The sequence below is a fragment of the Canis lupus genome, chromosome 26 (assembly GCF_048164855.1).
Source record: "Canis lupus baileyi chromosome 26, mCanLup2.hap1, whole genome shotgun sequence".
Lineage (NCBI taxonomy): Eukaryota > Metazoa > Chordata > Mammalia > Carnivora > Canidae > Canis > Canis lupus.
Window position 1 is genome coordinate 35,499,448 of NC_132863.1, and position 15,452 is coordinate 35,514,899.

The window sequence follows — 15,452 nt, forward strand, 5'->3', positions numbered from 1 at the left end:
AAGCTTTGACTGCCAAGTATGGTTGAGCAGGTTGTGTCCTGCACAAAGGAGTGAAGTGGGGTTAAAGTCTAACCAGCGTTCCGCTTGCCAAGCCATGTGTCCTAGAAGAGGGAGTATCTTCTCAAAAAGGGATCTTTTTATTTATGCAAAGATGCCGTGTGGGTTAGTGATGACCCTGCTCAAAATTGCACAGGGACTGTCACAGAATTGGAATTTGTACCCAAATTTAGGACTCTCCACCCAGAGTTCTTTTTAGCTCACTGCACCACCCAACGCTGCAAAGCACGGAACCTCAGGTCCTGTTTGCCCCCAGGCTGGCCTTGTCAGATGTTTGGGTCCAGAGGAGGTAGAACCAGACTCTGAGCGTCAGCTCAGCTGGGAGGAACCTCCTTCTGATTTTACTGGTGGGAGAACAGAGTCCAGGAGAGAGCCAGGGCCTGACACCGCCCAGGGCTCCTGACCACTGGGGTCAGGACTGGGCAGGAGGCAGGGCTGCTGGGAGGATGCCTACCGCCTTCTCACTTCTCCCGCTTCTCCCATTCCTGCTTAGATCTCCCTCCTCTTTTCTCTCCTTCCCATTTTTCTCTTTTGTTCCCTCCTGGAGGGGAAGGGGGTGGGTGGAATCTAAGTGGAGGCAGCTGTTCCCAAGGCCATGGGGCGGGCGGGAGAGACCTGCCATTAACCGGCAAAAGACTTGGGGCTGCAGGTCAGTGTGGCTGGCTGAGCCCAGGTGGTTTTGTTCCAGCTCAGGAAGCCAGCCAGTGAGTGGGAGGGAGGGCTGGAGGGGCTCGGCATGAGGCAAGGAGCTCTGCCGAGGCCTCGCAAATATGGGGGGGGGGTGGCGGGAGAGGGGGGGGCTTATGGACCTCACGTGTAGGTACACGAGTTGTATGTCTGGTCTGTGTTGTGGGTGGAAAGTGTGTGTGTGTGTGTGTGTGTGTGTGTCCTGAATATATGAGCGGTGTGCATGTGTGTCTGTGTGTGTGTGATATGGCTTTGCTGTTGGAAAAGCTAAGGCTCAAGAGGCAGCTGCTTAGCCCTGGGTGTGGATCCAAGTCCACGATGCCCCTGACAAGTCACTTCAATCTTTGAACTTTAATTTGGAGCAAAATGGAGATGATAATCCTACCTTGCAAGTTGCTGGGAGGATTAAATGCCTAGCTTCAGGATAAGGTGCCTAGCTGAGCTCCTGGAAGATTACTCCATGAGAGAGAACGATTGTTATTCTAATTATTATTCAGAACCGTCTAGCAATGGGTACACAGGAGTCCCTCCAACTAGTGTGTGGTCAGTGTTCCCCGAGGGTGGGAGGCAGCTGTGGGTCTAGAAGAAGGTCCTGCTCCTCATTCAGTCAGCCGGGACCTGGATGGCAGAGAGCTGAACCAGAGCAGGTGTGGGAGGAGGAGTGGATCGAGAGAGCATGGGTAGGTGTTAGCTAGTGTGTTGTGTGTGTGTGTGTGCCTGTGCACCGTGCAAGGGAGGCCCTGGAATGGTGGTCAGGAGTGTGGAACTGGTGGCCATCTGCCTAGGTTTGAAACCTAGCTGTGTGACCTTGGGTAAATCACTTAATCTTGGTTCCTCCGTTTCCTCCTCCTCTTAAAAATGAAGACAAGAACAATACCTTATTGAGTGGCTGTGAGGGTCAGACAATAGCCTCTGGTAAAACACTTCTAGCAGCACTGGGTACCTGCCACATGACCTATGGATTAGCTTAGGTTTGTGCCAGGCCTGCAGAAGGGCTTTAACATGCATGAGCTCCTCCAATCTTCCCAGGCACTGTTATCACCCCCATTTCATAGATGAGGAAACTAGGCTAAGAGAAGCCAGGTGCCTGCCTCACCCTGGGTCACAAGGGCCAATTAGTGGCAGAGCCCCATTCCCAGCCCACATCTGCGCAGGACCTCGTGTCTAAGGGCACCCTTCTAAGGGCCAGACAGGCACAGCTGCAGACACAAAGCACACACTCCAACAGCACAAAATGCTGCTGTGGCCAGGGTTAGGTGGGGGATGTGGGGAGGGTACTACTTCCTGGCCTGGGCGTGCATTACGTAGCATGGTTTTCCCCCACACAAATGTGTGCAAACAGCATGCACACAGGCACGATAAACATAAGAGGCAGCAGGCTCGTGTGTGTGCAGGCTTCCCAGGGTCCAGGTACATATGTGCACGGCAGGCTGAATGCTGCAGCCCCTACCAGAGCTACTAGACAGACAATCTCTTCAGATGCAGAAGGGGCTCCCCTACCCACCCCCAGGGATTCCTCTCTGCTCACCTGGCCCTCCCCAGTCTGTGACTTTCTCCTGCACCTGCCCCTCCTCCCCCTTAAGACACACACTTAAAGCCCAAGCATGATACTTGGGAATTTGTATGTAGTTAGTGCTGATCGAAGAATGAAGGGCAGAAATGAGTGTCCAGGCCATAAAGGAAAAGAGTACTGTCCATTTCCTGAGGGCCTATGATGTGCCAAACAAGCCTCTGCTCCAGCCCTGGGAGCACTGAACACAGAACCTAGTAGAACACAGTAGACATTTAATACCTATTTTTTGAATAAATGAATGCGGCGGGTACCATCACGATGCCCATTTTAGAGACAGGAAAACTGAGGCTTGCAGTGGGTCCAGTGATTTTTCCCATGGTTCTACAACTGAGCTGGGATTCTGACCCAGGTCTTTGATTCCAGAGCCCATGTCCTTTCTGCTGCGCCTCACTGTGGAGTGCTGGGAGGAAATGAGATATTTGCTCCCTCTGGTCCAGTGTGGGCTTTTGCTGGTTCTGATGTTTGAAGAAGACTCACCAGGGTGTAGAGCTATGCAGGGCTGATCAAGAGCCTGACTATCTGCAAGGCTGCCTAACCCAGAGATGGGCCTGTCCTGAGCACTCTCCTCCCTCCCTGCAAAGCTTCCAAGGCTCCCCATTGCCTAAGTATAGAGTCTCACTTCTCCACCTGACATTCAAGGTCCTTCCCAGCCTGGCCCAAGTGCCACTCTGTCCTCATCTCTGCCCACCCTGACATGAGCTCATCCAGGGCACCATCCTGCTGCTCAACTAACTTCCATGCCTCTGTTCCTGCTTCCCGGCCCCCAGCATCACTCCAGCCAGGAGCATCCTCTCCCCCTTCCAACCTCACCTCTTCAGCCTTGCTCAGGGGCCACCTGGGGAAGCCTGGGCTCATTCCCTTCCATGTACCCCTGCACTGAGCACTTGCCCCTCCATGGAGCTCCGTGCTCCCCAAGCCCTGGCCTCACCCCAAGACCCCTCAGACTTAAACATGTCACTAGAAGCCTTCACATGGAGGCCTAGCCTTCCTGTGGGCCTATGTCTGATTCATCTCTGTGCCTTATGCACAGGGGAGGACACCTAGCCACAGAGAGTAAGAAGCAGGGATAAAATAACACGAGGCTGAACTCAAGAAGCAGACAATAATGGGTTAAAGCACTCCTCCCCTTTCAAGCTGAATAACACTGGGAGAGTCACTTCTCTCTGACCCTCAGTGTCTTCGATCTGTAAACTGGGTATGCAACAAGATGAGGCACTTTCCACTCTCCCCAGTGCAGGAACTCAGAAAAACTGCTCTGTATATCTGCATCTCTGTATTTCCCAGGTGCCTAGTGTGTTAGGCAAAATCTCCCAGGATACCACTTTACTTCTTCATCTCCGGGATCACACCAAGTTGCCCCATGCCTCAGGACCTTTGCACTTGCTGTTCCCTCTACTTGGAGTCCTCTTCCTCACATCTTTGCAGGTTGGGTCTCACTTTATCATTCTGGTCTCAGAATTATTCTCCTTGACTACTCATTCCATAGTAGCCCCTGTGGCCCCCATCCTCCTTATCCTATTGCCCTCTTTATCTCCCTCATAGCTCTTATCAGCAATTATTTGTGTCTACAAATGTTTTACTGCTCGTTGACTTTTCCTCTCCCAGGAGAAGGCCAACTCTCTGTGGGCAGGGATGAGGTCTTATCACGTTTCCCCCTGGACTCCATGGGTAGGTGGTGACTGAGTCCACAACTATAGAACTCGGGAGCCTGGATACAAACTAGGCTCCGGGCAGCACATGTGCCTGGTGAGGAGCTCTTCGGCCTCAGCGGCCTCAGCGGCCCCTCCCTGCCCCTCCCTGGCCTCTTTGAGGCTGTCCCTTTGTGCTCATCCCCAGCTCTGTCTTTGGCTGAGTCATCTCCTCATCCTGGGGCCTGGCTCAGGGCCTGGCACGAGGAGGAGTTGGGTAAATGTTTGTGGTGGTAAATTGGCCCTGTCTCAAGCTCCTCACTGCCTCCACATCTGAGGAGCCCCAGGGTAGGGGCCAGCCAAGAGAGATGAAAGGAGGTGAGAAGCTGGTTTCAAAGTTGGCCCTTTCAGTGCAGATAAAAGCCGGTGGGAAGGGAAGTCAACAGAGGGAGGAGGGAGAAGACTGAGATGGGCTGTGAAAGCGACATTGCAGGGGAGGGGAGGCGGGCAGATGGGGGAGCACTAGCCTGGAGGCAAGGACTCAGCTCCTACCTTTGGCTCTCCACTGCCAGAGAGAGCCCAGGGTCGCCTCCTCCCCTCTCTGGGGGCCTCCTCCCCTCTCTGGGCATTGGCTTCCTCACACACAGGGTGATAATCCCAGAGTGAGCAGAGAGCCCAGGCTAGGGGGCTGCTCCCGGACTGTCCTGACAGCCTGAGCAGACAGGCAGCGGAGGAGCTCAGAGGCGGCAGGCAGGACGGTTTAGGCTGTGAGGAGGACAGAGGCAGCCCCAGGCCCTCCAGCCCTCCGGCCTGAGTCTGAGCAACTTGGCCTGCCCTTGAGGCCCGTTGGACTTCATTTTTGCTGCCTCATCTCCCTCAGTCCACTGTAGCCATCAGGGTCTGCTCGTCCCCAGGCACATCTACCTCTGCCTCCATATGTCTGCACAAGCTGTTCCTCTGCCTGGAATGTCCTTCACCTCGTATTTACACCTGACCATACCCAGGTACCAGCTCAATTCATTTCCTGCCTCCTCCAGGAAGTCTTTTAAGACCCTTGAGGGTAACTCCTAGTCTGGGAGTCCGTAGGGAGTTAGGCAGGATGGCATCTCTCTGTTCTCACCCATGTAAGATTGCTCAGGCTGTGCACTGTACAACTCAGAGAACCATCCACCTAGATGATGAGGGGAATGTTACCCACCTGGAACTGTAAAAAAGAGATCCTCAAATTAACTTCCCTTCTCCCTTTCTTCAATGCTCAGCACAGAGCCTGGCACACAGCTGGTTCCGGGATTACTTACTGATTACGTACAGGGGTTTCGGAGAGAAAGCAGGAGCTTAGGAATCTCCTTCCCGTCCATCCAGCAATGGCCATGCCCCCGTCCCTGACCCCCTCTGGATCATTTCTGCTACAACCCTTCTTCCCTTCTCTTCTACCTGACCTTATTCCAACTTGGGCCACAGTCTGGGACCTCCCACCCCGCTACAGTCCCCAAACCCCTCCAGGGACAGGGACAGAACTGCAGCATCCCCTCCCCTCTGCCCATCTGCCTCCCTCCCTGCCCACCCTTCTCTCTCTCCACGTCTGTTTCTCTTTCTTTCCCTTTCTGGCTCTCCCAGCAAATCTCCTCCGTCTCCACATTGTCAGGTAGGTCCTCTGCCTCTTTTAGTTCCTCTCACCCTCTTTCCACCGGCTCCCCCCTCTCTCTGACCTCCTCCTCTCATTGTAGATCTGTACCCCTGCCTCTGAGTCTCTCTCTCTTTCCTCTGCCTTTACATTTCATTCACTCCCCAGGGCAGTCAGCTAATGTCTATGTGTGCAGGGCATTGTTACGCCCTGAAGGTAAAGGGATAAGCGCACAGAATTCCCTGCCCTCAAGTGGCTTATCTTGTAGCGAGAGAGACACACATAGTCGGAAAATGAGGTAGTGATAGTGTGTGAGATGGTGACGAAGGCTACTGAGCACAGAGTAACTTGAGGAAAGAGGATGTGAAGGGTAGGGCTGGGGGTTGGGTTGGAGTTGAAGTTTTAGAAAAAGTGGTTCAGGAAGGTCTCACTGAGAAGGTGATTCTTGAGCAAAGGACTGGAGGAATGGAGAGGAACAATGGCAGGGATATTAGGGAGGGGAGGCGCAGGGAACAGCAGTTGCAAAGGCCCTGAGGTGGAGTGAGCTTGGAGCACCTGCAGAGCAGTGAGGACAGTGTGGCTGAGCAGAGTGAACTAGAAAGGAGGGACGGTCTGAGGCTACAGTGAGGCCAGATCTCATGGGCCTGGGGGCCACTGTGAGAGCTTGGTCTTTTATTCTGAGCCAGATGCCTCTGGCGGGCTCTGAGCCGAGGAGGGCCATGCTCTGATTTCTGTTTAGACTGGATCAGCCAGGCCCTGGGGTCAGTTCTAGATTAAAGAGGGGTGGGGCAGAAACTGGGAGGTCAGTGGGGGTTGGGGGCAGTGCAGGAATCAGGGTAAGAGAAGATGGTGGCCTGCACCCCGAGGGTCGAGGGTCGCAGGGTGAGTGGAGAGAGGTGCTTGGATTCTGGATTCGCTGATAGACTGGAGGGAGGTGTGGGAGAGAGACAGGAGGCAGGGTGTCTCCAATATTTTAGATTTGAACAACTGGAAGGTTGAGGTCCTCGTTTTGGGGTGCAGCCACCTGGAGCTCAGTTCAGAACGCGGTGAGCGGCTGCTGAGACGTCGGGGTGGGCGAGAGAGTGAAATTGGGGGTCAGAGGCCTAGGGATGGACAGGCTGAGGGCACGAGGGCGCCAGCGTGGGCAGAGGAGGACCGGGGGCTGAGCCCTGTTCCCCCTGCTCCGTCTGGCAGACCTGGGTCTCCCTCCTTGTCCGGAGTCCCCTGACTCTGTTTCCTTTGTCTCGGAGCCGCGCCTCCGTGTCCATCCCCCCGCCCCTCCCCCTCTGCCCGCAGTCTGGCCGCGGGGGCGGGGGCGGGTTAGCAGGCAGCAGGCGTGGCCCCGGGCGGGGGTCTCACCGGACGGGCCGGTTGGCGGCGTCGGGGTCCCGCGCCGTCACCACGCCGACCAGGGAGCCCACCTGCGCGTCCTCCTGCACCTCCAGGAGGCCGGAGGGCGGCCGGAACTCGGGGGGCTCGTCCACGTCGGTCACGGCCACGCGCACGATCGCCTGGTCGCGGAACGTGCCCAGGTCAGCGAAGCGGGGGTCCACGAACTTGTTGAGGGCCTCCAGCACCACGGTGTGCACCGGCTGGGACTCGAAGTCCAGGCGCTGCGGGGAGGGGGCAGAGGGCGGGTGGGTGAGTGGGCCGGGTGGGCCCACAGGGGGCGGGAGACCCCAGGTCACGCTCACTCTGCGTTGGGGCGCCCGGGACCTGGCCGTTGGGAGACCCAGACCAACCCTCCCGGTTGCAGGTGGACCAAGGGAGACTGCGAGGGAGTTAGTCCTGCCAAGGGAACACGGTCCATTAGGGCTAAAGGGCGCTGACACACCGCCCCCAGCGCAGTACGTGGGGGCATTTCATGCATTTATTAATTCACGGAGCACTTACTGTGCGCCAGTGCTTTAGATACATTAACTCATCTAATCTTAACAACATCACTAAGAGGCCTGTATTGTGATTATCTCATATTATACAGGAGGAAAATTTGTACTTTCGCCCAAGGTCACTTAGCAGTCAGGTACTGGCAGAGGCAGGGTTCAAATCCAGACAGTGCTGCTCTCAAGTCCTGGCCTTTAACCCCAGAGGAGGAAAGCGCACTGGATCTGTGCTGACTAGCTGTGTGTGTGTGGGTAATCTATTCAGCCTCTCTGGGCCTCGGGTTGTGAGGGTTAAGGAGACATTTCCCAGTGGTCCGTAGGCGCAGCAACTAATGTTGAGTTGAGCCTGATAAGCCAGGCTGCCTTAGAGCTTTCCTTGGAAATCTGGCTAAACCCATGCTGAGCCTGGCTTCTCATCAGGGAGTGCTAATGGGTGACCTTCTGATGAATGAGCTCCTTGGCTGTGTGTTGGCTCCGGCCTTCTAGAGACAACTCCTCATAGCAAAGGGAACCAGCAGTGGTGGGCTCAGGCGCCTCTGTCCAGTGAGGGGAGCTATCTGAGTGGCCAAGGTGACCTTGCTAGAGACCTGCCCTGTGCGTAGAGACCCCTGCCTTTTGTCTCAGAACCTCCCACCCCCACCTTCTTGAGCAGCAAACACGGCCACCTCCTTCCTCCATCCTGTTGCCTGGGAAAAATCAAGATGCAGGGAGGCAGGCCGGAGCCTGGCCTGTGAGTGAGCGATGGGCTCTGGAGCCAGGTCATCAATCAGGCATAGGCTCTGCTCCCCGAGCCAGCTCGCCTCCACCGAGACACCTCAGGCGCCACTGGGGTGGCTGGGAGGGGCATGAGATGGAAGCAGGGAGGCAGGGGCAGCCTGGAGAGGAGAGCAAATGCAGAGGCTGGGCTTGGAGCATGATTCTGCTGCTCTGTGATGCTGGGCCCCATCTGTGAAATGGGCTTATCTTCCAGAGAGGACAAATGGATCTCAGAAGACTGAAAGACATGTCAATGCCTAAAAGGGTAGATTCTGGAGCCAGACTGCCCCAGACTCATAACCCTACTCTGCTCTGCAAGATGCATGACATTGGATGCGAATTGTTGAATTTCCATGGCCTCAGTTTCTCATCTATAAAATGGGCAATGATGGTACCTCAGAGGGCTGTTGTAGGGATTGATTAAGTTAATACATGAAAAGCAGTTGAAGGGTGCCTAGCATGTAGTATACACTTTATAAGTAATAGCTATTATATTTTAATCTTCAGCAGTTGAGCATCTGCCTTCGGCTCAGGTTGTGATCCCAAGGTCCTGGGATTGAGTCCTGCATCGGGCTCACCAGAGAGAGCCTGTTTCTCCCTCTGCCTATGTCTCTGCCTCTTTATCTCTCATGAATAAATAAACAAAATCTTAAAAAACAACAATAACTGGGAGTTTTCTCTCTTTTCAAACCTTCTGGTCCAGCTAGAGAGCAGGTCATTATGTGGGGATTGAGTGAATGAAGGGCTGGAGGGGGGCAGATGTTGCTGTGGGTCCCAGAAGGCAAGGCCCAGGCTGATGGGAGCTGATTTGGGGAGACTTATTCTGGCTGAATGGCAGGAGACATAGCTGCACAATGGCAGGGAGTGAGCATCCCATCCTGGAGGTGTACAGAGGCCTCCCATCATTTGCAGGCCAGTGCAGGGGATTGACCTCCTGTGGGAGAGCAGGGCTGGGGTGATGGTCTCAAAGGCCTGCGTAGCCCTGAACTGCCAAGCCCACGACCAAGTCCTGGCAGGTGGATCTTTTGCTTTTTATTTGCCCTCCATCCCCTTCCCCTAGGGACTGCTGGGTTTGTTCTGGTTCCTGAGAGCCAGCACAGTGCTTGAGAGCACAGATCCAAATCTGGTTTGAATCTGGGCTCTCCCAATGGGCTGTGCAACCTGCACTCATCACTTACCCTTTCTGTGCCTCATTTTCTCATTTGTAAAAATGGGACTGATAGCATGGCTTCTTCCCAGCTTGGTCCCGGGTCCCTGGAGAGACCCAATCCCTGGAGTGGGGTAGAGTGGGGCTCTGCAGCTGCTCTGGGGCGTCCCTATCCCTGCCACCCTGGGTCTGCCGCCCCTGTCCCTCCTGGGGAAACCACACCTTCTGCACCACAATGATGGCCTCCTGGGTGTCGCTGTCCGTGGTGACCTTGAACACGTGGCCGCCGCCGCCACTATCCTCCTTGAGGTGGTAAGTCATATCTGTGTTCTCGCCTACGTCTGAGTCCTCGGCCTTCACTCGTCCCACAGCAGTGCCGATGGGGGCCGACTCCTGGATGCTGAACTGGTACATCTCTGTAGGGGACACAGCTGTGAACAGGGGTGGGGGGCAGCCCCTACCCCAACTCTCACCAGCTTTATCAGAGAGGAGAGGGGGGCCCAGATAGGCTCCAGCAGGGGAGTGTCTGCAAGGGGCTCCCAAGTGGGCGGTACAAAGAGGAGGGTCCTAATTCTGACCCTGGGTTGATTTGCTAACTAATGGGAAAAGTGCCGGCTGTGTTCTGGGCTTCAGTTTCCCCATCTCCCCATGAGGGGTACAGAGGAGACTCAGGCTCCAGAGTCAGTCCCAGCTGTGTAATCCTGAGCCTTGGTGTCCTCATCTGTAGAATGGAAATAGTGCCTTCCTAATGGCATCGTCATTTTCCCAATTAACTGAGATGATGAGGCATGGAAAGCACCTAGTACAGTGCCTAGCACTTGGTAGCTACTCAATAAATGCAACCAATTATGGTAAAATAGTGGAGCTTCATGCCGACTTCCTGTTGCTCTGGATGTGAATGGTATTGATTCTTTCATTTCCATGTATTTGTTAAGCTGTTATGATGTCCCCAGATGCAGTTCAGGCACTGGGATTCCAGCAACAAGCAGGATAGACCCAAACCCCAGTTCTCACAGTGCTTTCCTCTCAACAGGCAGAGAAAGACACAAACAATCACATCAGTGGAACATGTAGTCAGTCTATCAAATGGTGATAGGGACTTTGGGGAAAAATAAAGTAGGGGAAGGAGAATGGGGAATGCTGATGAGGATATGTGTGAAGTTTTAAATAGGGTAAACAAGAAATGCTTCACTGGGAAGGTGACATTTTTGTCAAAGTCTGAGGGAGGTGAGGGAGTAGGCCAAGCAGATTGGTGGGAAAGAGCATTCCAGACAGAGGGAACAGCAGGGGCAAAGGCCTTGAGGTGGGCGCAATGCCCGGTATGTCTGAAGAATGGCAAGATGGCCATTGTGGCTACAGCAGGGAAGCAGAGCAAAAACATAGGGGAAGGAGGTCAGATGGGACACAATGGTCCCCTGCCCTCTTCCCAGAGTCAAGGTTGAGATGAGGGTGATTCGCTAAATGATGGGCCAGTGCAGGAGAAGCAGGGCCTGTGGAGCTGAGGATGGGCCTCTTGGCGTCCCCAAGGTCTGGTCACCCCTCATGTGGAGTGGCGGCCTCCAATGCATTCTCACACGGCAGCCGGAGGGGCTCTCTCTATAACATCCTGACTGTGCCACTCCCCCGACTGGAGTCCCCTCCACAGCTCCCCGCTGCCCTGTGATGAGGCCATACAAGCCCTCTGGCCTGCCTTACAGGACGCTCGCTGCCTGGCCCCTGTGGACTCCTGCAGCCTCAGCCTCCTTCTCCCTGACCCCAGCTTCACCCTGTCTGAGGTTCTTCTAATTCCTCATCTTCTAATCCCTCTCTCTATTCTCCTTTCTGCTGTGCCCTTCCCCAATTCCTGCCCTTCCTTTAGTCTCACTGAGCCGTTCCCTCCTCCAGGGAGCCTTCTCAGACCGACCTCCAGGCTCTGGTCTTGTGCCCCAGGACCTCCGAGCTCATCCCACTGTAAGGATTCCTGCATTTCCCTACTACTTTCTGCTTTTTCTCCTCCTGCTCTCTCCCCTCTCGTCCGTCCAGGGTGTGAGCTCCTGGAAGGCAGGAACCACATCCTTTATTCATCAGGCATTCTCCGAACCTGGAAGAACACCAGACTGTCACATAAATGAAATGTGTGAGTGACTAGGGAGTGAATGAATGAAAAGATGCATGGGTCCACACTCGCTGGCTTAACACAAATTAAAGAGTCTGACAATAGCAAGTGTTGGTGAGAATGTGCTACAATGGACACGTGCATTTTTTTCACAGGGGGTTTGGGGGGCGGTGGGGAGAGCAGTTTGGCTTTATTTAGTAAAGCTGAAGAGGAGTCTATCCCATGAGCCAGCTATTCTGTTCCTATGTCTACACACCGGAGAAATGCATGCAAATCGGCACTTGGAGATGTTTTACAAGGTTCAGCAACGTTCAGAGCAGTGTCCTTCATCATAGCCTCAAACTGGAAACAAACCAAACGACCATCAACATGTAGTAGATAAATGATAGGATGCTGTACAGCAACGAAAATGAATACACTACAGTGACAAGCAACCACATATGATTTCATAAACATAATTTTAAGAAAGAAAGAAAGCAAGACACAAATAGTTTATATGATATAATTCTGCTCATATAAGGCTAAAAAAAACCAGGTGAAATTAAGCTATGATGTTAGGTGATGCGTATATGGGTCAATGGACTCTAAAGCAAGGAGGCGGCGATCAAAAGGCACATGGAGGCTTCTGGGGTCTGGGAGTGTGGTCTATAGGAGTGTTCGTTTTATAATTAGTTGCCAGACTGGACGTTTATATCTTACACCCTTCTGTTTGTGTGCATATTTCACAGTAAAGAAACGTTAAAAATAAAGAGAGAAGGAATGTATTTATGGATAAACAAGAGTGTTCCTGGGGCCCGGGGTCCCTCTTCTCTGCTCTGCCTCACTGCTTCCAGCTCAGAGCTGGCACAGAGCCTCACACAACTGGGCAAAAGAGTGGGTGGTCCCCACACCTCCACACAGTGCCTGGAAGCTTCCCCATCAGCTGGTGGCGGTGGGGAGGGGTTCTGTGCCTGAGCTCCCTGGAGACACGGAGCTGGCTGGCGGCTCCACTCACCCCACTCTGAGTCCAGGCTGAGGCCCTAGGCCCCGGTGATGGTGCGCTCTCAGCTAAGGGATTGGATTCCCTTATCTCGCGGGGGTCAGTCCCCTGTGGCGGGCCTAATGTGAGAGCAGCAGACCTCGAGTAATGACTCCCCGATAGGGATCAGCCCCGCTCGCTGCGGTATTTAGTCTCTGCCAGCTTGGGCAGCTTTGCCGGCGTAGCTCTCGGGCCAAGACTGGACAGAGGGGCTGGCTGATGGGGAGGTGGGGGACTCAGCTAGAGAACCGCCCCCTCTTTCATCCCCTGTTGTGCCAGGAGAGGCAGAGAGTGGAAAGACATAATCCAGAGGCACGGAAACCTGCCCTCCAGGCTTATTGCAGGGACAGACCCATTACCCCAGACCTCAGCTTCTTCCTGCAGCATGGGTGGGCCTTGGCCTGGATCTGGCCAAAACCTCTGCCTAGATCCCTGGGTCTCTCCCCCACCCCTTCCCTTTGCAAGCTTGGGTCACCAGGCAGGTCGTCTGGGATAATATGCAGGAGTGGGGTATGTGCTGAGGGCCAGTGAGGGGTTGGAGTAGGTCCATAGGAAGCAAGATGAGAAGTAGGAAGGTAACAGTGTTACTTGGCCGTGTGGGAAATCAGACAACTTTGAGGAACTTCTCTGCAAGAAATGGGATTGGAAGGGCACTGCGGGTAAATGCGTGACTTGGGTGGATGGATAGACAGGCAGATTCAAGTCCCTTTTCAGTGGGAGCTTAAAGGGAAGCATGAGGTCGGTGGGTGGCTGGACACCCATAATACGCCCCATGGAAGCCCGATGGGAGGGTGCTGGGGGGTCTATCAGATGGACACAGATGCAGCCATCTCCTTCTGGAAAGGGCATCACTCACTCTGCGGGAAACGAGGTGGGTTGTCATTGACATCGGTGACCACGATAGTGACGGTGGTGGAGCCAGAGAGGCCGCCCAGCTGGCCCGCCATGTCTGTGGCCTGGATCACCACCTCGTAGCGCTCCTGGCTCTCGCGGTCGAGGTCAGGCACGGCTGTCCGGATCACGCCTGTGGGTGAGTGACAGTGAGGCCGGGGATGCTCCCAAAAGCTGTGGCTGGTACAGAGACCCCTCCCCAGGCAGAGGCCAGGCTCAGGCAAGTTCGGGAGGGGAACGCAGAAGACAAGGAGGTGGCTGAACAGTACAGGTGCAGCCTCAGCAGCCACCACACACGCTCACGCACACTCACCCACGTGCTCGCACAGATAACTCACGATAACTCACACTCACACCTGCTCATAGAGATATGCCCTTTCATCTCTGTCAGTGGCACTCAGCAGAGCCAGCACGGAGCAGCAGTGTGGGGAGTGTTAACATGGTGAGCTGGACTCACACCCATACTCATGCACACTCACGTTGGAGTCACACTCCACTGTATACATACACCAGGTATGTCTCACACACTTAGGTAGTAAATACATAAGAACACACGAGATCACATACACACACATATGCACACTCACAGCTACGAGTGCACACTCTTATTGTCACACGTCCCCCTCCCCCCTCTGGTGGAGTCATTTCCCAGTCCTTGGGGCCCCATGTGCTGGCCCAGCCCTAGATTCTCTGTCCAGGCACCAGCTAATCACTGATCAGACAACCTTTCAAGCTGTTGTTGATGCAAGAGGGGCAGGGGCAGCAGGAATGGGGGTGACCGCAAGATTAATTCTGCCGAGAAGCAGAGAAGCAGAAGGCCGAGCTTTTTGTCTCCCTGCCAGTGGGGGACCAAGGTGGAGGGGAGAGTCGATGAGGCATTCAGAGCCTCCCCCGCCACTCACTCCAACCTGCCGAGTACCAGGTGGTGACAGGTGGTGCCGGGGGCCTGCACGCCAGGTGGAGTCATGCACCAGCAGCCCCATGATGCGCCCCATAAAACCCAATCTCTGACTCCTGATGTCCCCAAACAGCCCCCAGACTCCAATAAAGATGCAAGAACGAGGGGAGAGGCTGCAGTGTGTGCGTTTATGTGTGTATTTGTATGTGTAGCTGGGGGAGCCGGGGGTCAGGCAGCTAGGAGATGGCCCTGTTTTTGTGGGATCACATGGAGATATACAGAAAATGTGTGGTCTATCTAATCAAGAGTTGTACAGACTCTCTACCGGTGGCCTCCAAGACCCCATAGGCTCACTGCTGACCCCTCCTTTACCAAGAATGTCTTCGCAAGGGCAGAGGAGCCTTGGAAGCAGATGAAATTGGGATAAATCTGAGATCTGCCATTTTTGGGGCATGTGATCTTGAACAGATCCCTTCTTCTGACCCTTAGTTTCCTTATCTGGAAAATGGGACAATTGCAATATCTCCCCACAGAACAGGAATTCTCAACCTTGGCCTTTGGGTGGGATAATGCTCCCCACCAGCTGCCAGTAGCAGTGCGCTCCCCACCAGCCCTAATTCTGGCCAGAGTAGGTCCTCCTTGACCTGCCCCAGGGGCTGCACCCCAACACGGGGACTGGGGGGGCTTCTGGTGGTGAGCAACACTCAACACCCTGCTGCTCCACTGGTCTGTCCGCTGAGGCTTTGCAGCCCTGGCCAGCAGGGGAGACAGAAGAAATGGAGGCCAGGGACAAGAGAGATAAAGAGAGGCAGGAGGGGAAAGACCAGAGATACAGGCCCTGGGGACAGAGAAGGGAGAGGAGAGGGAACAGAGAGCCAGAGAAGGGAGTGGCCAAGCCAGAGGGAAATGCACACTCAGAAGGGGCCAGGGAGAGAGAACAGAGAGCCAGAGAGCCAGAGACAGAACAAGAGGGAAAAGAAAGAACGAAGGTGAGAAAGGAAGACAGAAAATACCAGAGACAAAGCAAACGGCCCTTCTCACCATCGGCAGGGACACCCAGGGGACAGGGGATGGGAAAGGGGGAAGAAGATGGTAGAGGGAGGAAAGGAGAGGGCAGACAAACAGACTGACGGTGGAGTGGCCACCAGGCCAGAGACAGGGGCTCCCTGAGTGAAGCAGTCGGAAAGGCAGAGAG

General features: G+C 54.6%; 1 protein-coding gene across 1 annotated transcript in view; it reads right to left on the reverse strand.

The window, feature by feature from the left end:
* The window catches only part of CDH22 (cadherin 22), a 67,659-nt gene that overhangs the window by 23,590 nt on the left and 28,617 nt on the right, over nucleotides 1-15,452 (reverse strand). The window contains exons 4-6 of the mRNA XM_072801277.1: nucleotides 13,325-13,492; nucleotides 9,578-9,771; nucleotides 6,929-7,182 (exon numbers count right to left, since the gene is read on the reverse strand). Of these exons, the coding sequence (XP_072657378.1) occupies nucleotides 6,929-7,182; nucleotides 9,578-9,771; nucleotides 13,325-13,492 (616 nt within the window). The remainder of the gene's footprint in view (nucleotides 1-6,928; nucleotides 7,183-9,577; nucleotides 9,772-13,324; nucleotides 13,493-15,452) is intronic.